This window comes from Apis mellifera, linkage group LG14 (assembly GCF_003254395.2).
Source record: "Apis mellifera strain DH4 linkage group LG14, Amel_HAv3.1, whole genome shotgun sequence".
Taxonomy (NCBI): domain Eukaryota; kingdom Metazoa; phylum Arthropoda; class Insecta; order Hymenoptera; family Apidae; genus Apis; species Apis mellifera.
The window spans coordinates 5,898,089-5,924,401 of NC_037651.1; the positions used below are offsets into that span (position 1 = coordinate 5,898,089).

Consider the following 26,313-nt stretch of genomic DNA (forward strand, 5'->3'; position numbering starts at 1 on the left):
AATTCCTTTGGTCTTAGCGAATCATTCGTTTTTTGAGAATCGAATTGATCTCGCATTTAGTTTAGACGCGAATGAAATTGAAAAAATTCTCTAATAAATATCCATCCTTCGATTACATGCAACAAATTTAGACCAATAATAATCGTTAATCATCTTTCAATTTATATTTTCTCCCTATTATAACCTAAATCTAAACATTTAAAATTTTATCCCACCAATTGCACCCCATCCAAATCGATTCGATAAATTAAAAATCAAAAATAACCAATGAAACTAAACACACTAAACTCTAAGCCTAATAACTTTTACTGCCGACTGTATATACGCGACAAACGAGATCTCATAAACGAAAGAAGAGAGGTGGTACGTATTTATCGGTGAACGTTTATAAAATTATCGCGATAATCGTCTTAATTCCATGCGATGATGACGACGATGATGATGATGCCCGAAAACGGAAATCAAATGGCCGTGTCGCTCGCGAAAATAACGGGGGGGAGAGAAGGGAGAGAGACAGAAGAGGAGCACCGAGATGGAAAAGCGGCGCGTGTTGCGGGACGAATGAAATATTAAAACGCGATGAATACGCGTTTCATAAAATTTAGCGATACATCGGGCAGCAGCGGGTATCGATCCGAGTTAATTTGTTACAGAATATTCCGACCGTTTTCGCCTATTTCATTTTGTCCCCTGTGGATCGCTGTTCGAAATGATATTTGCACTTGGCGGATGTTACCGATATTAATATTTCGATATTAACTACTTTGGATTACCGTGTGCGTGTGTGCTGCGCGCGCGCGCGCGTACGCTCGCTAGCTAAAAGTAAACGAAAAGGGAAAAAGTGTGCGGGATAACGAAGCACCGTCCACGGTTTTATGATAATGGAAACGATATGACCGATTATTCCTCGTTCAATCGTTCCACGCTATTGATAAATAATCGAGTTACAGAAGGAATGATTTATCTATTCCGTCACATTTATTAGACAGTTAAGTGAAGTAATATTTTAATAAGTATTTCAAGGAACAATAAATCTGTTGTTATTTTATGATGAATTTAAAATAATAATCGGAGATTTGTAATTTACAATACGAATAGGAGGATACATTATTTGTCGCGGAATATTTTCGATGAAAAGACCGATTTTATATGTAGAAGAAGAATTTTAGAAAAGCGACGAGGAGTGGTTAGAGCAGCAGAAGCCATCGAGGATGCTTGGCGAGTCCTCCTGAACGGGCCAGCATCCGCGTTAGTTGCCAAGTATGGCCGGGTGGAACTTTTGAGAGTGATCGAATTACCGTTGCTCGGTATTCCCGTAAACGAGAGGTCGTCGAAAAGTTGATGAGAAAAGAAAACCGATAAAAATAAGGGATCCGCGTGAGAGAATGATAACAAATATTACAAAATAAATATTTCTCCTAATGCTTTTGTTAAAATAAAAACCTCTGATCTAGAAGAGATAGAACAATCATTCTAGAACGTGAGAAATGAAAAGAGGAAGACTTCGAATCACCTCGTGCTACTAAATTTTTATCGCCTCGCTCGAATATCCCTCCTTTTATCGCTTGTAAAAAAAAAAAAAAGAGAAAAGGAAAAAATAAGGATATTCTAAGAAAAGGTGGAGGAGGGCGGTAATGATTCATGCCAAACATTTTTCTCCGCGTGATAACGCATATACTTTCTCGTTCACGACCCTTATCCCGAGTTAAAACAGTGCAAATCTGTATTAATTTCGCGGCCGTCCCGTCATCGCGGCGTAGCCTCGATAACGAAAAGAAAATATCTGCGGTACCGCGCAGATTGCTATCATCCCCGTTAATTCTCATTATCCCTTAATTTTATAAACGTATACCCGAGGCCGAGGGAGAGGCCGCCCAACGGTTAACGCCATCTATAATAAGGCGAGGATATTCGTCTTTTCAATCTCGGAAATTTTCGGATTGCAATCGAAGTCGAGCTACGATTCTCAATTCTACGTACGCGAGAACTGAAACTACCAAGTATAACTGATCCAAAGAGGAGGATAATCGCTTAGAAAATTTCTCTAACTTAAATAAATTCAGGCCAGTTAAAACAACAATGCATAAATGTAAACTCAAGTAGCATATCATATCGTGGACTATCAAATTAATCGACATCTCTAATTAAATATAAAAAGCCGCCATAATTTTAATGATTCAACATTCAATCACTTAATATATTAATTATCTTTTTATAATAGGGTAATCCTAGTTTTTTAACGACAAAAAAATTATAAATAATTATTATCGATTAATTCTAAATTATAAATAAACAATTTAAATTTATATAGAAAGAAATAAAACTTGCGTACGAAATTACGAATTATTGAATATATATATCAACATTTTCGACGTGGAGAAACGAGATCTTTAATCTGAAATCGTGTTGTATTCGAGAAAAAAATGAAATCGCCAGGACGTCTTTCTCAAAGTTTCCAAGTTGGAGAAAAATTTTCGATCGAGGGAGGTAGAGGAGAAGAGAAACGTTAACGATTCATCAACAAGATTCGGAAGGCAAGCAACGTAAGATCGATTACTCTTCTCGCCTTTTCGACGAAGCATTTTTTTTCCCCTCCCTCGAACGAAGAGAGAGAGAGGCGGCCAACTTCCACCGTGTTTGGTATTCCAAACCGTGCTCCCGAGAAAATTAATTATGTTGGCTAATTATCTTAGGGGGATACCAATTTTCCATCCACGGTTTACGATTAATCATGTGTCCCGTGCGCGTGGTAAATAACGTTTACGTTTTCGTTTCGGGGCGAAACGAACAGGCCACGGCGCCGGACACATATCTTTGCATAATGGCGCGGCGGTATTGAATAATTCAAATTTCGCGCGACAAATAAAACTTAATTGAATTACGACGAGGCGAAGTTTCCGAACGGAAATTTCGATCTATCAAGCCGGCGCCGTGTCGTTCATCTTCGTTCGAAAAATAATTATCGGCTGGAACAACTTATATATACTTGGGCTCGCCACTCGTGTTGCGAGTTAACACCCCGAGTTAACTTTAATTTGAAAAAATAGATGAAAGCGAGTCGTCGTCGAGAAATATCACTCCGCGAAAAAACAAGGAATAAGTGGAATTACTCGCCTACTACTTTAAACTTGAACAAACGAAAATCGATTTAACCTTTTTTGTTAGGTTGAAGAAAAGTTGTTGCAAATATTATATTAAAAGTAACGAGGCCTCTGATCAAACACATCAATCGCTAGATAATTTTAATGTATTAAAATTGTAAAATCTTGTATTTTTCTCCCGATATCGTATCGATCTTGAGCGAGGGTAGCAAGGGAAAGAATTCATGCGTAAGGATGGAAAAGGGGAGGGACAGGCGCCCCGCGGAGGGGGTGTTTCGGCACCCTGTCGCGTGGACAAAAGCGTTGACCGATCGCGTATAGGCGGAAATGCGAAAGGGCGATCTCCGTGGAAAATGAAGTCGGTTTCCGTCAGCGTCGGTGCCAGAACACCGTTCGACTGGCGCCTGTCTGACGGCTTCCTCTCGACTTCATGCATCCCGTATCACCGTCCCTCCTAGATACTCTGGCGACGAACGCGACACCCTGATTAAAACGCCAACTCCGTGTGTATCGAGCCTTCCATCCCTTGCCATTTCCTTGCCGGGTCCACCTCTAGGAGGTAAACATCACGGGGGGTGGTGGAAAGTAATTATAGCCTTCTTGCCGGGGCTTTTACGCTCCTTTCGTCGTCGAGTAACGAAACGAGCCGTGGATAACAGAAAAAAGAAAAAGAAGAAGAAGAAGGAGAAGAAAAAAGAAAAAAAAATATTCTGACGAGAGAGAGATGGGGATGTCGAGTGATTAGATTTCTTTCTTTCTTTCTTTTCTTTTCTTTTCTTTTTTTTTAGTAAGCGTAATTCGATTAATTTAGATAGGAATAATTTAAGTTGATCGAATAATAATAAATTATAGAATTATAGAATTCTATTTCCTAATCGTGGAAGAATCGTAGTGGAATTATGTATAAATTGTAAGCGAATGATGATATTTCACGACGTGACGTTGAATATAAAAAAAAGGTTAGGATGTTTTTAAAAAAATAAAGCGTAATATTTCTGATGGATAATATTTCGGGGAAATTTTACATCGGAATCGTTATTTCCACGCGTGTTTTACCCAGACGCGTGATGCGGACCCTTTTAAAAATATTTAAACTCGGTTTGATCAACAGACTGATTATTTTTCCAACGCGAGCAAGTAAGACGGAAATAGCGTGTTTAAGCATATAATCCGAATAAACAGGCGTGAGTGGTTTGAAAATAATTACCCATTGTTAACGCTCGCGGAATTATACACGCGATTCCCAGTAGAATATAACGGTAGTGGAACAACAACTATTATTTACCGATTCACACTACTTAAATTTACAGAAACTACAAGAAATTATTCTCACCAATTGAACAACCCTTACACAATCCTCGAAACGATCTTCCTTACTTCATTAAACCAGAGACGACGACCGAATCCCGTTTCTCATCCCTCACCTTGGCTTAAACTTCATTCTCATCGCAGATTAAAAATCATCCACCTCCCTCTATCGAAAACTGCGCATCAATTACGATTTCAGCCAACAAAAAAACCCCTAAGTTGCATTCCATTGCCGATTTCATCCCTTCTAAGAAATTAATCACGAATTTTCGAAACGATCTTCATCTTAAACTTCATTCTCAGCCGATCAAAAATCATCCACCTCTTTCTATCGAAAACCACGCATCAATTACGATTTCAACCACCAAAAAAACCCCTAAGTTGCATTCCATTGCCGATTTCATCCCTCCTAAGAAATTAATCACGAATTTTCGAAACGATTTTCACTTTAAACTTCATTCTCAACGCCGATCAAAAATCATCCACCTCCCCCTATCGAAAACCGCATCAATTACGATTTCAATCACCAAGAAAACCCTAAGTTGCATTCCATTGCCGATTTCATCCCTCCTAAGAAATTAATCACAAATTTTCGAAACGATCTTCACCTTAAACTTTATTCTCAACGCCGATCAAAAATCATCCACCTCCCCCTATCGAAAACCGCGCATCAATTACGATTTCAACCACCAAAAAAACCCCTAAATTGCATTCCATTGCCGATTTCATCCCTAAGAAATTAATCACGAATTTTCGAAATGATCTTCACCTTGGCTTAAACCACCAAAAAAACCCCTAAATTGCACCGATTAAAAAAAAGAAAAAAAACCTCGAATTCCAATGTTCGAGGCGATCCTCTGGAGGAACTCTTGCCAAGGGATGCGCGATTCCTTGGAAAAGAGAAGAAGGGAAGAGAACGATTGCGACGTTGGTCGAAAAGGAAAGGAAAGGAAGGCAATTCGAGATCATCGGCCCCACCTAACGACGTGCACACGAGCACGCGGCTCGGTATATAGGTGCAGGTTATGTTTGCACTGTAATTTTCCACCCCCTACCCCCTCCCGAGTCGGCCAGGCGCGGCTCGACGCGGCGAGAGAAGGACGGAAAAGGGGGTGGCGGATCCTCCTTCCCTCCCTCCTCGACTCTCGCTGAAATAACACCCCAGGCGGCGCGCTACATGGTACGCGTTTATGGGGCCCCATATACGCGCGCGTCCTCGCCCCGCCGCTTGTTATTTATATAATTGCTCAATAGCCTCAATTACGGGCCTTATTCAATCATAATCATCCACCGGTGTTATTTGCGGACAAGCCCAGCTGATTGTAAGCACTCGACGCGCCACTTGCGAACCGTGGCGACACGCGTCGCGTCGACGACGGTAATGGCACCCACCGAGAGGAGGGAGGGAGAGGGAGAGAGAGAGGGCGCCCCGCTACGGTAATTCGCCGCCAACGAAATGTAAATAATCGGCGAGGGACGGTGCAGTGGCATGGCAAGATGGGCCTACTGGATTTTTCCAAACCGTTCGACGCTTTTCGTCTTCGTTCTGCGCGAGATATATAGGTTTAGATCCAGAAAGATCGAAGGGAATTGGAATTGGAATTCTGGAAGGGGGATAATTGCGAAGGCAAAGAGATTGATACGATTTCTTCGATCAAGAACACTTTTTTAGGAAACATTAAGAATGGTTTCGAGGAGAAATGTCTATTCCTCGATTGGTAATTTAATAGGTAAAAAGGGAGAAGTATTTATTTATTTATTTATTTATTTTACAGTAATAAAATGATTCCATACGCGTGTATTTTGCATACACGCTCGAACAGGAGGAAATTCCGAATTGAGAATGGAGGGAGGGAGGGGGGGAAATCAATTTAACATCATAAACACGCGTCGTCGGATTGGAAATCGGTTGTAACGTTCATCCCGTCACACTTCTAACAAACGCGCAGTAATTCAAAACCGTAAAATATTTCGGTCATTCATCGTCGCATCATTGTAATTGACAAAACGTTATCGCGCCCATTAAATTCGCGAAAGCATTTGGAAATCTGTGAAAACGTTTAATCTAAAAACCGTGACGCGAGCAACGCGAGCCGGGGCACGTTGGGACGTTTTTCGGTGGGGGCTTCGAATCCCACCTTTCCCGAAAGGTTTTCCCGCCGAAATCTGTTAATGAAACGTGAAAGCATCGAGAGCATCGGTGCATAAATTTTGTCCGTTTTTCAAAACTTTAAAGTCTTTATGAAAAATGGAAATACGCTTGCCGAGATCCACGCTTTTCGCGGACCTCGTTATCGCGCTCGCTTCGCCAAAATCGAAGCTTTTTCCAAATAAATTGCTCGTATTTCGGGACAAATATTTCAACAAGTATTAAAGTATTATCTTCGTTAGAAGATATTGCAACGACTAATTTTAACTACGTTCTTTTTTTTTAATTCGAAATTTTTTCTTCTTTTGCTAAAACATATTATTTAACAATGGAGAAATTAACCCTTCGACTTAATTCTTTTTTTTTCTCCTATCAAAGCTTAATTACGTTTCATCTATCTAATTGATTATTTCGACAAATTGGACGTAATCTGAACGACACGCGAAAAGATTCTTTCGAAGACGAATTTATCTCTCTTCTATCCCGTAATAAACCCGGTATAAATATCGTTTACAATGTTGCGAAGAATTTCAGCAAGCAATTCGCGTTGGCATTAATAACGCTGTTACGCAAACTTGGTGGAGGCACAATAAAATTATAGCTGCATCTTGTACCATCTTGCCTCGAAATATAAATTAGAAGTAAAGTTGCACATATACACGTCGCGATGAACACGACCAACTATTTGGAAAATTCTGAGCGGCAACGATGAGCTTATATCGAGTTATTAAATTTTAACGTACCCTTAAATATCGTGATTATCATATGCTGCACCGGGCCAAATTAACTCCCCCCGTGCGTTTACATTCCAGATGAATTTTCCTTTCGAATGAAACGATTTTTCGAGTCGAATCTCATCGCTGTCACTCTCGATAAAATTATCAAGAAGATTAAAACGAAACCAATCTCTATGCTTTACTATTGTAAACCAGTATCAGTCGAATAGCAAATCGAATGAAATTCGTAGCAGATTAGAATGTTGTACGATCTAACAGTTCTATATCCACGAATTTAGAGAATCCAAAAAGTGCATCACTCTTCTAACCTAACACCCTAACACTGGATGAAACTTTTCCTCTGCGTTGTTAGCTCGAAAGTTCGATTCGATTATTATTACTCGAATTGAATAAAAAAAATCCGAGCGACAAATATTTATTAATTGCCTGGAAGTTGTATCGATTAATTGGGGGAAAATTTGCAAAAAAGTTTTATCCCGTGTTTACCAACCACCCACCTCTAATTTGAGATGCGCTTTTTATTGAAAAAATGTGGAACACGGAATACTTCAAAAGCGATCTCTTTTTATTTTTCATTTTTTCCATTTTTTTTTTTTTTTATTTTATTTTCATCCGTTCTTTCCTGGAAGCTTCAATTTTTACCAGTTTTTCGAAAATTGAAACGAAAACTTCCAAAACAATTTATTTCCGCTCGCTCTTTCCAGGAAGCGGCGCGTTTTACGATATAAACAAATATTGACCATGTTCCAGAACCCCCTCCCCCCCCGTAATATTCAAATATCATGCCATTGATAATGACAATTCAGTCCGGGTAATCCGAGAACCATCCACGCCTTCGCATCAATCATACTCGTCGCCCACACTCTGCATACCCACCTAATTCTTTGTAATGGATCCGCCCGTAATTTTACGAAAGAATATTCCACGTGTGTTGCACGTTGTTACTAGAATCTTATCCACAATTTCATTCCGTAATTCGCCGTGCTTTACGAAAGAATATTCCACGTGTGTTGCACATTGTTACTAGAATCTTATCCGCAACTTCATTTTAATCTCCGTTCATTCGGCTCGATCAATTTATAAATGCTACGATTTGAAGAAACGTTTGTCATATTATATTAACTAACATCGTTTTCTAATCTTTGAGTAAAGATCGATTCGCGAGAATCAGGTTCTTATATTTTGCGAAGGAAAAAGAAATATCGCTTAATTTCCCCCTGCATTGATTTCCCTTCAACCTCGACGCATTTCCTCAAACGTTTACGAGAAAGAAAGGAACGTAAAATTGGATTAAAATCTTTCCTCCGGATGGGAGGATTTGAAATTAGAACGACAAAAACAATTGTACAATTCTCGTTCTTTCGAATAGTAGTTGTTCCATTTTTTTTTTTTTTTTTTAAATTTCGTCGAATTAATTCCCTAGATTTAATCGCGTTATATTAAACGTTAGAATATAAAAAAAAAAAAAAGAAAAAAGAAAGAAAGAAGCGGATTTCATTCACGACATTAAACTTCGCCGTACAAAAAATTCCACACAGGCCGAAACTTGTTTATAATTTAATATTCGGTGGAAGAAACGTAAAAATCACATCGTAATAATAATTTGTTCACCGGCCGGTTTCATAAACTGCGAGAAAGTAGCGTAAAAGAGCGAGAGAGAAAAAGAAAAGCTGCTCGCGCGTGAAAACAAGCGAGAAAAATAATTAAGAGATTCACCACGGCGGAAGATAATACAGACAGAGGAGGAGGAGGGGAGGGGGTGTGGTGAGTTGAAAGGAGAGGATGCATAGAGGAGGCTAAAACCGCGGAAGGAATAAAATGTTCCGGCGGAGTTAAATTAAAAATACGTTCGTTCTTAATTATGCACAATTCATACTCCGACCTCCTCTCCCTCCCCCCCCCCTCCCCTTCTCTCCGGAATTATTTGCTCGACCATTACACGGAAACTATATTAATTTGCGCTTTACGCGAAAAACACGTATTCGAGGCGGGCGAGTATAAAACGGCAGGGGAAGGGAAGGGAAATTACAAAATAATCATTAACGAATAGCGATATTAATTTCGATCGATCCTCAAGGCAACAAATATTTGAAATCGAATCGCGCCAGCTTTCCAACTCGTCTCGAATTAACATTAATCTCTAAGCCTTTTCGAACACGTCCTTCGAGTCATCGATTAAAGGGTTTCTCGATCTTTCCTCTGATGATGTAATTTATTATTATTCGTTTAATTTTTTTCACAATATCGTGTGAATTTTTGAAAGAAAAGATCGAAGGAATCCATGGAAGGAAGGAAGGATGAAAGTAGGATCTTTTTTTGTATTTGGAAATTTCTCCTCCTTTTTATCGAACGAACGAATGAACGAAATAATGGGGATGACGAGGGATCGTAACAAGTGTCCGTTTTTTTTTCAAACGGGGATAGATTGGAATGATCGCGTATGCGATGTATATAAACGGATGAAAACAGATTTTTGGAGATGGATGGATTAAACGATGCCCTCCCCCTCGTCCATTCCAGGGATTTAAAACCGATGAAACCGGGGGGAGGGAGGGTTTTCGCCTCTCTTCATCTCGATTTGAGAAGTCAAACGGTAAATCGGTATTATCGGGCGAAACGATTCGACAAAGCACTTTTCTAATTGTTTTCGACAACGAGCAATGTCCCTGTGTACACACAATGGAAACGCGCGACGTGTATGTGTGTGTGTGTGTGTGTGTGTGTGTACAAGACCGGGAACAGTGACCCTTTCCTTTGAACAAATGAATGAAACTTTTATCGTCGGGGTTTGAGGTTTGAGCCGGGCATGCCCGTGAAACCAATCGCTTGATTGCGTTTATCCTCCCCTCCTCCTCCTCCTTCTCTTTAAAACAGGCCAAAGAAGCTAATCTCGTATTGGTTTATTATGACCATTTATTGCGCGAGAGAACAATTGAATTTATAATATTTGAAGTTATTGGGGAAAGATTAAAAGAATTGATAAGAATCGTTGAGAAGAGAGAGAGAGGGAAAAAAAGAGCATTCTCTCAAAGGGTTGTCGAAAAATTGCTCATTTCGCTCCGCGCGCGTGAAAAAAAATTGAGAATGAAAAAGAAACAAAAATATCACGGATAGGTGTATATATATATATATCTGCGCCTGTGGTGATGGAAAAAAGAGCAAGAAAAATGTGAAAATATCCAACTTCACGTGCAACAGATATCAGGTGTAGCAATCACTGAACTTTCAGTAGCTTTTGCCTCCCGGCGATATCTATTCTTCTGTATCGGCACCAATTTTCCGCGTGTGAACGAAACGGAACCGTTCCCATTGTGCACAGCCTTGATTTCACTTCTAGAGTTTCATCCCGATCCATGCGGCAAAAGTACACGTACGATTGTAAATTTTTAGTATTTTCGTGTTTATTATCTAACTCGAAGATATTCGAAATCGTGTAAATAATTCAATCGTTCCAAATCGAAATTCTATCCGACTAAAACGTGTTCAAATATTCAACTTGAATGTATAAAAAATAAAACAAGCTTTGAGAGGATGGAGGAAATGCCATGCAATTGAAATCGGTTTTTGATTCGTCCCGATATCTCAATCCGTCGCCGAGTTACAAGGATTCCAAGTATTCACGATAGTTAATATAGTGCAGAAATTGTGAACGGTGGCGCCATCTATCGGCCTGTATATTTTAGAAACGCGTTTTTCCAGGAATCGCGTCTGTCGTTTGTCTGGAGTTTGGGATAGGTCAGTGAGACGAGGTGCGAGGGAGAAGTTCAAGTAAGCGACAAGGAAGGAGATAGTAAACGATTAAAAATTACCCCTCCCTTTACACGACGATATCTCGGCAACCGGAAGTCGTATCGAGATAAACGAAAAAGCGTTTTAAAGGGAAAGGTTCCACGCTTCTAACGATCGTTGATTGGTTCATCGGAAGTTAACATCTTCGGAGTTATAGCGGTTCAAAGTTTTACTAATTTTTAATACGATTTAACGGTGTTTAAAGGTAAATCGTTAAAAATTATCTTTTCTTTAGGGGATAATATCTTGGGAACCGGAAGTCGTATCGAGATAAATGAAAAAGCGTTTTAAAGAGCAAGATTCTACGTTTCCAACGATCGTTGATTGGTTCACCGAAAGTTAACATCTTCGGAGTTATAGCGGTTCAAAGTTTTACTAATTTTTAATACGATTTAACGGTGTTTAAGGTAAATCGTTAAAAATTATCTTTTCTTTAAAGGATAATATCTCGGGAACCGGAAGTCGTATCGAGATCAACGAAAAAGCGTTTTAAAGAGCAAGATTCTACGTTTCCAACGATCGTTGATTGGTTCACCGAAAGTTAACATCTTCGGAGTTATAGCGGTTCAAAGTTTTACTAATTTTTAATACGATTTAACGGTGTTTAAAGGTAAATCGTTAAAAATTATCTTTTCTTTAAAGGATAATATCTCGGGAACCGGAAGTCGTACCGAGATCAACGAAAAAGCATTTTAAAGAGCAAGATTCTATGTTTCCAACGATCGTTGATTGGTTTACCGAAAGTTAACATCTTTGGAGTTACAGCGGTTCAAAGTTTCACTAATTTTTAATACGATTTAACGGTGTTTAAGGTAAATCGTTAAAAATTATCTTTTCTTTAGAGGATAATATCTCGGGAACCGGAAGTCGTATCGAGATAAATGAAAAAGCGTTTTAAAGAGCAAGATTCTACGTTTCCAACGATCGTTGATTGGTTCACCGAAAGTTAACATCTTCGGAGTTATAGCGGTTCAAAGTTTTACTAATTTTTAATACGATTTAACGGTGTTTAAGGTAAATCGTTAAAAATTATCTTTTCTTTAAAGGATAATATCTCGGGAACCGGAAGTCGTATCGAGATCAACGAAAAAGCGTTTTAAAGAGCAAGATTCTACGTTTCCAACGATCGTTGATTGGTTCACCGAAAGTTAACATCTTCGGAGTTATAGCGGTTCAAAGTTTTACTAATTTTTAATACGATTTAACGGTGTTTAAAGGTAAATCGTTAAAAATTATCTTTTCTTTAAAGGATAATATCTCGGGAACCGGAAGTCGTACCGAGATCAACGAAAAAGCATTTTAAAGAGCAAGATTCTATGTTTCCAACGATCGTTGATTGGTTTACCGAAAGTTAACATCTTTGGAGTTACAGCGGTTCAAAGTTTCACTAATTTTTAATACGATTTAACGGTGTTTAAGGTAAATCGTTAAAAATTATCTTTTCTTTAGAGGATAATATCTCGGGAACCGGAAGTCGTACCGAGATCAACGAAAAAGCATTTTAAAGAGCAAGATTCTATGTTTCCAACGATCGTTGATTGGTTTACCGAAAGTTAACATCTTTGGAGTTACAGCGGTTCAAAGTTTCACTAATTTTTAATACGATTTAACGGTGTTTAAGGTAAATCGTTAAAAATTATCTTTTCTTTAGAGGATAATATCTCGGGAATCGGAAGTCGTACCGAGATCAACGAAAAAGCGTTTTAAAGAGCAAGATTCTACGTTTCCAACGATCGTTGATTGGTTCACCGAAAGTTAACATCTTCGGAGTTATAGCTGTTCAAAATTTTCACAATTTTAATGGAATTTAATCGAGGCTTAAATTACGTGTGATCGTGTTCGATATTTTTCGATATTTTAATCAACCGTCAATAACCTGTGTAATGAATATCCGCATGCAGAGCATACGTAATATGAAAAAAAAAATATGCATAAAAATCCGCGATCTATTCGCGACACTATGAAACTTTTCTCAATAACTAATGAATATTGAAGAAATGAATATAGAATATGAATAATGATTAAAAGGAAATGTGGAATATGAAAGATTCAAAGATATCTCGATTTCATATCTTGATTAAAACGCAGAACGAATTTTCAAATTCAAATTATGGAAAAAATTTTACCATCCCTTTTTTTCCGTTCCCCCATTTACGTTTCCACCGATAAAGGTTTTGGATTACGTACGACAGAGGCAAGTTAAAGACAGGGTGGCAACGAAGTATCGGATAAACCGCGCGCGAACGGAAGTCGAGTTTCTAATTAAAACCGGATGACCCGTAGAAACAGTCGGTCGACGGTGTTCGATTGTCGGTTGCATACCTATCGCGACCCAAAGTCAGGCAACCAGAACCCCAAGATCGTAAAGCAGTAAATTGGACCGCGATCACGTCTCGTCCACGAAATGGCTTCGACCAGAAAACGCTTTGCGTAATCGGAAGGAACAGTATTTCACCAAACGCTTCCAACGATATCGATACTTTCTCATCTCAATGTTTTAATGTCACGGATAATTTAATTGTCCCCAGAGAGAGAGAGAAAATAAAAGAGAGATCAAATATTAAATATTATCATCAAGCAGACAAATCGAGTATTCCTTTTTTTCCTTCTTTCTATAATTCCTTATCTATAAACCCTTTCTGCGACTAGATTCTAATTTAACAAAATTTCAATTAACACTTGCAATTACTTCAACGATAACATTTATGGATTCAAATAGGTATAAATTTTTAAGAGGAGCGAATCTCTGGCCTCGACTTTTGAAAGAGCAATTTTTCTAAAAGGGGCCATCACCCTTAGTTCGTTAAATCTATTTGGCTTACGTGACAAAAACCGATCCGAGTCGAAGCGAAACAATCTCGTCGTGCACGGGGCGTCGAAACGAGGTCGAGGTGGCTCTCCTTCGTTTCGAGCGGAGATCAAACCACGGGTTGCGCCCGTTTAAAAAAAAAAATACGGGGCGGATTATACGTCGTCCATCGTGGTTGGCCGTTTCCACGTCCCCTTCCTACGCGGTCGGTTAAAGTCGATCCACTGCAAATCCCGGCGACGCGAATTCGACAACGCGCAATTCTGATACTCGGCTCCGTCCAGTATTACCACCCCCGTCAGATCTGTTTAATTGTTGTCTAACGCCCGTTGTTCTAATGCCGCCCGCCTCGGAACCCAGCCAAAGGAAACCCCGGCTGTCCTTACGACCGTGTTTCACCGGGGAGCAAAGCCGTTTCGATCCCTTCCCACGATAAGGGGATAAGATTAAATCGGTGGCTGAAGATTAAACCGATCGAGAAATACGCGCATTTCGAAGAATTATTGGAAATCGGGATCGGATGGAATTTTTCTCCTAACGAGGATTTTTTTTATTTTTATTCGAAGAAAATTCGTGGAAATTTTTATTCTTCCCTCGAGATGTAAAATCAAAATTATCATTATTAATCATCAAGCAGACAAATTGAATATTCCTTTTTCCCTCTTTCTATAATTCCTGCGTATAAGACGAATACAAAAAGTAATTGTTCTATTTCTCGAGAAAATTTAAGGAATATTCAAGTTACGACTCGCTGCCTGACGGAACACGGACTCGTTCTACTGTCAAATTGATATTCCAATTTCGAAAAATGTCAACATCGAGAATCCCCAACAATTTATACCAACACATTTCGACCTAAAATTCTAAATCTACAATTAATCTTCTAATCTCTCATCTCGGAGAAAAAAATATCTTGATTGTATTAAAATTAACACGCGATATTAAAAAAAAGAAACTAGAAAAAAGCTAATAAGCAGCGACGTGATATAAAAGATTTCTCGCTACTCTTTCGTAATAAACAATTCTTATTTATTTATTTACTTCCACTGTGAATAAATAATTTAAAGAAATTTCCAATTTGTGAAAAACCCTTTATTTAATCCCTCCCCTTATTCGTCGAAAACTTCCGTTTAAAATGTTCCTCTTTAAACGCATTCGTCCCCACCAGCAATTTCATTGACCGTTCGCTTCGCGCGTCACCAACCTGTTCAAACATCGAAGGCGACAAGTGTGGGGCCATGATCGGCGACAATTTTGTTTAATCGCCGTCTAATGCCCCTAATGTCTCGTTCCATATACCTTTGTCGGTCTAAGGAAATTACGTCCTCGCCCTCCCACGTCCTTCCCTCCTCCCTGTGCAGAGAGGAGGCCTCAACCCCGCCCGGCGTAAGACATATCGAGCGTTAAAACTCGATTCCTATTACACGAGGGATTTCATCCTGATCCGGCTTTGATCTGTACACAAACCGACGACCAAATGCTCGGAGCGCGACAATTCGGGCCGAATCTCGGTTGATCGCGAGTATTTATGGGGATCGAGAGGCCGTCGAAACAAAGACTGTGGAAAGACTAATCGAGGTGAGAGAATGATGAGAAAACAAATGATTATTCATTTTTGGAGGAAATTCATCTGATTCTTAAAATTGTGATTTTTTTTTTTTTTTTTTAATCGAGATTTAAAAGAGTAGGATATGAGAAATCGAAGTTTTAACAAGGGAGATAATATTTCAAATATTTCGAGGTATAAAATTTTGTATTCGAAACTCGATGAAATATACAAAATCTTATTACAAATTATTGAAAGTAATAAAGATTTTCAATTGGGATTTTTTTAAATCGGATGAATTTTCTTGTAGTATATAATATTCGTTGTGAAATGTGTTTGTGATTGGAAAATTTTTAAAAGGGAACCTAACAGAGGATTATTATATATATATATGTATTTATTTTCGGGGGAAATCTGTATTGCACTTCGTGAACTTATTACGACATAGACCGCCACCGTTTAATGAAGATTTCTCTGTACATACCGTGCTCGAGATCTACGCATTCCAGTCTAATCAATAAACAGCAATGATTATTGAAGGTACGCATTCGTCCTCAATTATAGCGATCTCTGGTAACATACGCGGATGCCGGAATAATTGCTTCATTGAGAAATACAGATCGGTATTTCTCAGCTTAATACGCCATCATTTCCTACCCCTTTGTCGATGGAATTTTTGCTCGTTCTCTCGGTTACTCGGTTTAACGTTAAAAACTGTTAATAATTATCGTGCTCGATATGAGAGTAACGCTAACATTGTGACATTCCTCTCGTATTCCTGGGGAGAAAAACGATTATTAAATTACAATGGAAAGTCAATCCATTTCATTGACAATTCGGATCGACGATTCATTCCAAATCAGAGATTATAAAATACATAATTTGACGAACGTTGACGAACAGTTTGGAAGAAAAGAATTAAAGAGAAAAGAAAAAAAAAGAGGTGGGAGCGTTTATACGCACGGTGCATCGTTCAAAATCATTTAACCTTATCCGAAGAAATTTTATTTCCACCTTGGAGCCGCCTCAAAGCCACGCTCTGTTCCTCATTTGCATGAGACAGCCTCCTCGCGGAGAGGATCAACACGCGACATCCCACAATTTTTTTAAACGAATATCAGAGGAAACGTGGAAGAAATTTCATATAATTTTCAATAATTCCAGAAGGGAAAGAGAATTCGCCCGGAACTCTTATAATTTAATCGAGTATTAATCCGCACATCCGATGCTTTATTCCACTTTCATCCCTGTCTACTACTACTAGCCTTCCGCTGCAAAAAAAAAAGGCATCAATGGCTTCGTCCTTCTTCTTCTTCTTCCTCTTTTTCCTTTTCCTTTTTCCCCTCCCCCCCCTTCTTTTTTTTCAATCGGCGAGCGTTGTATATTAAACTCCTGTTGGTCCTCTCGTAAAGTTACCGTGACGAGGCGGACAAGGCGTTTTATCGTCATCCAACAAAGGCTACTCCCTTTAGACAGAATGGGAGTACTTTGATCGTTTTCAAGTTTTAGCCGGAGGTGCACGGTGGCGGGATAAAGAGAAAAGGCCGAGGTTCTACCGATTTACCCGCAGAAACTACACGACTGACTCGCCACTTAATACACCGTAATCCTTTTTAATTAAATGCTCCTTCGATCATCCCCGGTAACAATCTAAAAAGCAGGGGGGGGTAACGATCCCTGGGATTTCAACCAACCGAATGAACCTCGTCGTAACCTTGATGGCCCGACGTATTACACCGACCGAGTGGAATAATATTTTAAAAGGGGGTGTCTTCTGTCCCTTGTTGTTTTCCTTGGGAGGAGGAGGAGGAGAAGCGATACGACGATTGATTGTACGATTTATTGGCATCGAAAGGTATTTCGCGCTCGTATTTATGAAATTTTCATAAACGGAGGAAGCTCGCCGCCGATCCGTGATAAATGTTGAATCCGTGAGAAATGGAAATTGATTCGAACGTTATTAAAATTTTTACAAAGTAAATTTGAAATGTAATTCCGCTCCGTTGATAATGTTAAAGGTATATGTATAGGATTATTAAAGAAAAATTTCATTTGGAAAAATTTTACAAAACACTCACCGTAACCAGTGTCTTTTTGTAACAGGCGTGTGGCAGCAAATGGCATCGTATTGATCGGCGATCCAAACGATCAGTATAATGTAGAACGCGGTCGTTGTGTCGTTGAAGAACTCTGACATGATTGCCTCCATTCCTGCAACAATCGTTTTTTTCTTTATGTAATTAAAATCAAACCATCCAAAGTATTTTCTTACAATTTTATATATAAGTTTGACGTATTTCGGATGAAAATATTCATCTCGAGTGTTTTTAAAGGTAAAATTTGGATCGATTGAAATATACGATTGAAAAAAGGATAGGAGAGGAAGGATTTCTTACAGTTATATATAAGTTTGACGAATCTCAAATAAAAATATTCGTCTTAATTGTTTTTTAGAGATAAAAATTTGGATTGAAATATACGAAAGAAGAGGAAACAGGGATTACATGATTGAACCAAACTATCCAAAATATTTTCTTACAGTTACATATTTTTAGTGTTTTTTTAAAGATAAAGATAAAAATTTGGATCGATTGAAAGAAGGACAGGAGAGGAAGGATTTCTTACAGTTATATATAAGTTTGACGAATCTCGGATAGAAATATTCGTCTTAATTGTTTTTTAGATAAGATAAAGATAAAAATTTGGATTGAAATATACGAAAGAAGAGGAGGCAGAGATTGAACCAAACTATCGAAAATATTTTCTTACATATTTTTAGTGTTTTTTTAAAGATAAAGAAAAAAAACTTGGATCGATTGAAATGCACGAAAGAAGAATGGGCAGGAAAAGAAGGATTAAAACCAATTAGAAAATTATCGACGTTAAATCGTATTTCCGATACATAACGAACGACATTCTCGAATAATTAACGACAATTTTATCCGCGAAGATTTCGAAGTAAATCCTTCCCGACACAAACGTTTTCTTCCCTTTTCCCTTTGCTTGCTGGAAGGATAGTGCGCGCAGTCGTTAATTGAAGTAGCTGCGTTTGAAAATTTAATTCGAACGAGGAAGAGGGGTCGGAGGGGGAGGAGTTGAACAGGAAATTTTCTTTGTCCAAGCGATTTAATAAGGTAAGACGATGTTTTTCTTAGATCCCGTCCGACTTGACATTAAGTTGCGACGATAAACAACCAAGGATTATTATTAATTTGCGAAAGAACGAGAAACGATGAAAAAAAGGATGAAAAATAATTCTTCTCCACGATCAAATCGATCATCGTCTTCTCGATCGATCCGATTAATTAGCGCGACACTAGCGCCGCGCGACACTTAACTCGACCGACTCAACTACTCGACACACACTCGAGTGTGGTTCACTTACTTATTTATCCGTTTCTTTCATCGTTCCATCATGACATTTTCCATTCACCACCTCTATTAAATTTCCCTCCTTTTTCCTTCGTCGACTCGATCGTCGACTATAACTTTTTTGACATTTCGTTTCACGTTAAACGGGGTTTACGCAAACGCGAACAACCATTATTAATTCCGAAAACCGGCGAACGAGGTTAACAAATCCCTCCCTCGATGGAGGGGGGGAAAAAAAAAAGAGGAGAGAACTTTTTCGCAAATATCGAAGCATGCTTCACGGTAATCGATACCCGGCAATCGGTTCCCTATCAAACCAACATCTCTGTCCTATTAATCGAATAGTTTCCGCGCAATTAAAAGTTGGCGGCACAGAGAGCACAATACCCCCGCCGGCCCGTGTAAATTTAATACCCTCCCCATTTGACCATTATACACCGTTAAAACGATACGTTACAACACGCCGCACCCCGTTTTTATTGTTTCCCAGGCGTTGAACGTTAAATCTCACTTATCGGTTGAAACATCGGCCAAGTTATTCCGTTCGAAAACCACTCTTCCCTTCCCCTCTCTTCCCTCCCTCCCTCCCGTCAAACTAGCCAGAATTCGGATCACGGAAATATGAATTGTGACACTGTTGCGTTTGCAACAATCGTGTTTGAATTTGTAAAGGAAAAAATGTAATAACAATCGTTTCTTTCGAGGATAATCGTTTTTAAATTATGGAAAATGATCGATTTACTGCGAATTTTCGATGAATTTAAGGTTTGAACTTTGAGAAACGTTATAAAGGAGATCATGGTTTAAAGGCGAAGGGGAATTCAAGATAAAAATTGTACTTTTAGGGGCAAAGAATTTCGCGAAGAAGAAATGTGGACACACGGGAATATTTTACACGCATAATATCTCTCTCATATTCTTCGTGCAAACTGTTGCGGGCGGAGAAGAATCCTTTGAATTCACGTTTCTCTTCTTCAAATATTGTTTAAAAAGAGAGAGAGAGAGAGAGAAAAAAATACCAAAGATTAAAATTATACGAGTCTTAAAATTTTTCGGTATATAATTTCAACCGGTTGTTTAAAAACGGAAAGGAACGGAATCCTCGGTTGAAACTTTCCAGAAAATTTAATACAAATTTCCTCCCTCGTCTTGGTTCTTTAAAAAATAATATTTTTTAAAATCGAAAACATCTAGATAATAATAATTGAAAATAATTTCATGCATAAATTTTTCGAGGTTTCGCGGGGATCATGCGGGAGGTTAATGCGTTTCGAGGAAAGAATATAGAGAGCGCAATGTTGTTCGTGTTTCCTAATGAATTGTAACGATATGAAAACCCCCCCGGGGACCGAGCGGAAATAATAAAAGTATCCCAGGGTGTGTCGTGGCCAGGTCACGAAAGTGCAAACCGACCAACCTAAAAATATATCGTTCCAACGGTGATTAATGACAACGTTGAAAGTTTTTCTTTTTTTCTTTTTTTTTTTCCCCTCCCCGTTGAAAAATCGCGGCGATACATTTTTCCTCGATTAATTCGAGCGGTTCGTTTAAATAAATCGATTTTCAAGACGAAGATTTTCTTTTTTTTTTTTTTTTTTTTTCAGAAATCTTCTATTATCAAGAATCGAATAACGAAAAGAGCCGTTGGGGCTCTCTCTATTGTGCGCAACATCCAATTAATTATATACGGTTTGATATAATATACCGTGAAAATATTAAATGTCCATTGTTCCACCTTGCAAAATTGTTGTTAACTATTCTTAATAATATCACAACGTGGACCAACACGAACGATCATGATTAACTTCATCATTTTACGAATAAATCACACGGATATGTTCATAATAACAGCATTGTGCATTGGCGGTAATGGGCGGCGTAATAATAATAAATTCGTAGATTAGAGATTTAGCATAATTAAACCGATTGGCAACCGATTCAATTAACGCTTCGTAAAATATTTATCGTAGATAGAATAGGTGGAAAATGTTAAACAGATCCCGTAAAGATCGTTTGATCCTCGGTGTAAATAAGGAAAGAAATTAATTTGTTTGAGGCAAAATGTCCTTTATCTAAATTATTATACGAAACAAGATTAAGTCTTAATTAAGAACTATATCTAAAATTATAGGATCGATAGAAACAACTCGTTAAAATGAAATGAAATACACAAGAAAGAAATATCTAAAATTAGTTCGACAAATCGAGCGATTGTCTCTGACCTGTTCGAGTTTATCCGACATCGATGTTCGAAATAGTTGTACTTATATAAAGTGCGCGAAATTGGAGGAAAAGAAAACAATATATATATATCGAACAAAAGGTAGAGAAATACGTAGTGACAATGGATGAAGGCACTTGACAATGAAAAGGATGAATGGTTGGTGGGGTGCAGCTGGGATAATTAGTTCCTTGATCGGACACTGGGCGACAAAACAAGAAGAAAAGGACGCGAGTTGAATACTAACGAGTATCCTGCCAACAGTTTGCACCCCAAATGTGCACGACAAGACGATACAAATACAAATCGAGCGGGCAACGTGTGATGATTTGAAATAACAAGTTTGGGGGTGAGAACGACGACGATTTGATAATTAAGATAAATAGTCGTAAAGTCTAGAAAATAATGCAATAACGAGGAAGAAATTAACGGATTAGAAGAATTATCCTTCTGATATTAAAAAAGAGACGATATTTTCGAGTATATTTCGACTTCTTTTTCTTCTATCAGAATTCAAATAGATAGAACGATCGATTACGAGAATCGATTGGAGAAATATAATTTGAGACGATTGATAAGTTTGATAAACAATAGGAGAAGCGGTGAAAAATGTCAAAAATCGAATCGTATCGAGTATGAAACACGGTTCATTAACCCGGTAAGCGTAAGATGCGTTAAACAATATCCGCACGCGAAACATATTAATGACATTCAAGTAAGCAATATAATTATACGTGTTCGATCATCGAATATCTATCGACGGCTCCGATCAACAATGAACATAATTGGATATTAAATGTCACAGTCTGACAAATGTGCTAATTGCTGTTGAAAATGCCAATATGGAGCGCGTATCGAATCCACGTGGGCGGGTATGAAAATCGAAAGATGCGATCCAATGGCTAATAATAAACCTGTATTATACGCAACACCGATAACTTTCCTTCCGTGTCTCGTCGATCGTAACAAATTGTAATAATAATAATATCACCTTAAAAATTTCTTCAAACAAACCTCTGCCAAATAAATTCCTCTCCAATACAAAGCAAAACTTCGAATAGAAATTAATCTTCGAAATATAAGAGCGTCGATTCGTAAAAATTTCCCAAAAATTTAATACACGATTTTCGTCCAAGTTTTAAATTCGTAGATTCGTAAAAACTGACACAAAATTATTCGAAAAAAGAGAGAGAGAGAGCCATGAATCAGTTACGCGAAAGAGGGCGCATCCGAAATGATCTTAACGGCGGATAATGCACTCGTTTAAATGCATACTAGCCGGACATTACCCGGTAAAGTCGATGAGCGAGAAAGAGAGAGAGCACGTGGACCTCCCTCCCTTAACGTTTCTTCCCCTCCTTTTTATAAAGACGTTAAAATTCCTCGAGCAACTACGGACGATAATCTCGCGCGACGGTGAAATTGCGACCGAGGAACGGTCCAATTTATGTCGCCAGCATTTTTCCACCGCGAAAAAAACCGATCAGGGAGGGATCCTCTCGTTACTCGAGAAAAATTTCTCCCTGTTTCGGGTGACGAAAGTGAAAAGGAAGGAGAGAGAGAGAATTTTATTTTATTTTCACCGTCTCTTTTATCTCGTCGATTTTTACTTACAGCCTTGCTTACTGGAAATTGGAAATTGTTGAATTTTGAATCGATTTGACTTTTCAGAGTAACACGTAATATTACAAATAACGAAACTTTAAATAGGAAAGTTGATTTATGAAGATTGTATCGAGGAAATACGAGGATTACTCGTATTCACGCTTCCGTATTTTTAGCCTCGATCAATATCGAAACGAAGAAACAAACTCTTCGAGCAAAACTCGAAGATCCCTTTTCCCCTTCAACATCTCGAGTAAAAATAATCGGTCACGATAATATGCAATAGTCAAGATACAAGTCTTCCCCTCCTTGGTTTTGCCAAGTTGTAGAGATAAAGTATAGGAAAATTAAATGGAACATCGCACGTGACGTATATCGAACGCGATAAACGCGATCATAAACTCGATCCATTTGGGATCCAGTGCGATGCATCTCGTGTCAACCAGACGGGTTTCCAAGCAAACCCGTTTTTCATTCGACCAAAATATGGGTGTATAAAGTGGGCGCCGTTCACTTTCGTGAAACGGGGAGGGGGAGAAGAAAAAAGATTAATCGAAATATCTCCCTCTTTTCGCGGGAGGGAAAAAACAGCAAGTTATACAACTCGTTTGAAACGAGTGGATAAAAAGAAGCAAGCGATGATACGTAATTTAACCGAGTTACAATCGAGTCGTGGCGATGCGCTCATGGAATGGCGACTCGTGGAAATTATCCTCCGCGAGAAAGAGAGAAGGTTATGAGTCATAAATCTCGTTGAATGAAAACTACCTTAACCCACATGCGGTTCGTCGACTTGGAGTAAGTAAAGGCACTCGTGAGTCGACACTGTCTTGGCACTCGTAGGTGGGTCGGTGAACCGCACCGTGCACGTTAATGGCAATGACTTACGTATGAGGTAAAGTTCCCCCGATAAGGGAAATTACGGCAATTGGAAGGTGAGCGGTAATTTTCGAGATGCGTATCGTCCAACGAGTGTTAAAATGTTTGATCATCTGTTCGAAACTGGATAACGGGGTTTTATAACAATTTTATACACAGTTAAACGAGGTTAATTGAAATCGGTCGCGTTAGATACGATCCTGAGATAAGAAATATATATAATCGAACCGTTGCAACAAGAAGCGTGCTTATTAATTTTCCACTCGAACGAAAATAATACAAATGATATTCTTGTTAATCGGCAGAGACGGTATCATTAAGTCGATTCAAACACGGTGATCACTAGCAGAGAGAGAGAGAGAGAGATTAAAAAACGCGTGTTAATTGGGAAAGAAAGGATTCCGCTCGGGGATCTTGAAAGAAATCTTCGCTCATTTTCATATTCTTCTTCCGAGAATAATAATGTGACTAATTAAAGCGATGTAACTTAATTCCGTGTAAATGGAAATAATACCGGTCGCTTGAAACATTTCACGGGGGATAGGAAAGAGGGGCTATTTTGCGGGGACAAAGGGACGGTGAAAATTCACATTCACGAAATGAAAGAACACGTAACGAACCGAAGAAGGGCTCCCTCTCCCTCTCTCTCTTTCCTTCATACGAAATTACACGTTTACCGTATCATAACCGTAATTATCATTTCTGTCCACGTACGACACTCTCTCTCTCTCTCTCTCTTTGAATCAAAACTAATTCGTGATCGTGATTGACGACATGGACAGCTGCAGCGAGCATGTTACGGCTGTGAAACTATCGATACCGATCGATCATACGTGAACATCGACGTGAACTTGAAAATGAAAACTTGAACTTTGTTTCACATCGAAAATTTCAGAGAATTTAAATCATTCTAATAATTTTTCGTTTCGATTTTATTCGAGATGCCTATTTAAGAAATAAGATGAATGGAAATTGCACGAACTTTTTCGAAAAATATAAAATATTTTTCTACGCGTTTAGATCGTTTTTGAATTCCGTTTGATAATCGTTTCGCTCGATTATCAAAAAATGACATAGAAGTAGAATTAAAGTAAGAATTAAAATTCGAGAAAAATGATCGATATCAAGAAACAAATAATGGAAAATCGATGAAATAGATAAAGAAGAAGAATTTTATTTTGGGAGTTCGCTCTCTCTCTCTCTCTCTCTCTCTCTCTCTCTCTCTCTCTCGAGGGATGAGAAATGAAATGTTATCAGCGTTGAATGAAAACTTTTGATCAATTTACGTTACGAACGAGATCGGAAAACGAGCAGTTACGTCGTTTCTGAAGGAACAACTGCTAATAATGTGGTTAATCAGTGGTCGGCTCTGCACGGCCATCGCTTACGTGTCATCGGCGTCGAACAAAGCCTGGCCGACGCTAATTTCGTGCGTATATACCGCCCACCGGAACAGGTTGAATACCTAGAATCTGATGGACATAATATTTCCTGCTGACCGAACATGCCCAAGCTTGATGGAATCCGGGATTGGACGCACTTGTCCCTGATCAAATTGAAATTTCGGGCCGGGAAACGGAATATTTCTCCCTAATATCCGATAAAAAATCCGAAAAACTAAATCGATTCTCTTAAATCACTTCCTCGAATTTAATATCATGTAAATTATACGTACATTTATTTTTTTTACACATAAACGAATTAAATTTTACTCCATCAATAAAAAATTATTTCTGATTCTGAGTTTAATCGTTTGCAACGATTTGTCTTATCGTTTATCGTAACTGATAAAAATTACGGAACATATTATGATAAATATAATTTTTAAACAAAAATTTTAAATAATGAATAACACATAAAGATGGTTAACACATTCGTAGGGAACTGATATAATATATCTACACGGTTCTGAAAGCAAATTTGGCGTCTATACCGTTGGTACGTGTAACCATGCGGCATCTCATCTCTCTACATCCGGTGGAAATGTGGCATGGAATCTGGAGTTGAGCAATAGTTACAGAGCAAGTTGTTAGGGTTAGATAGTTGAATCAACATACAAAGCGTCATTGATCCGCTCGTGTTCACAGAGGTTGAAACATATGTACAATATATATACTCGCACGAGTGTTCCGCAGGATAAAGCAAACACGCGCCACGCTCGTTTTCTCCCGCTCTCTAACTCCTTTGATCGTGTTTGTCTTCGATGTAATTTAACATTATTTACACGGCGAATCAAAAGTTGTACGGGGGTGTTCGGCCTGCAAGACCTCGCGTCCGATTTTTTTCGAAAGGGAATTTTTATCGAACCGACACAAGCCGAAAAATACGCACAGAATTCTTCGTTGGCTCGAAATTTCATTTCAGGATACTTCGATCGAATATTTATCTTATCCATCTCTTCTCGAGTGAGAACACAAAGAATATTTGAAATGCAATGAAATAATAAACGTTTCTCGAAACTTAATAATTTAAAGAATATTTCAACTCGAAATACAAGGCAAAGCATCTTTGTCCAAATAGATTGAGAACAGCGAATGAAGAAGAGTACGACGCAACGAGAAATCACTTGCACAAACCCTTTTTCAGAAGCGACGTATATATAAACACATGTTAGCGACTCGAAAACAACCCCTCTCCTTCCACCCCCGTGGGCCGATGGAGGGAAAAGTTATTCGGGCGACGGGGTCGTAAGCAGATAAACGAAACAGCGCCGAGTGGAACGCGATCTGACCGTGGTTGTGAAAATGTGTTTACACCATGTTAGGCGGTCGATCATGCGTCAATGATGCGCCTCCGA

General features: G+C 38.6%; 1 protein-coding gene across 3 annotated transcripts in view; it reads right to left on the reverse strand.

The window, feature by feature from the left end:
• Positions 1-26,313, reverse strand: part of LOC551846 (membralin) — a 78,871-nt gene that overhangs the window by 30,407 nt on the left and 22,151 nt on the right. For all 3 annotated transcript variants that reach the window (XM_006562304.3, XM_624231.6, XM_006562305.3), the window contains one exon: positions 17,518-17,650. In XM_006562304.3, coding sequence (XP_006562367.1) covers positions 17,518-17,650 — 133 coding nt within the window. The remainder of the gene's footprint in view (positions 1-17,517; positions 17,651-26,313) is intronic.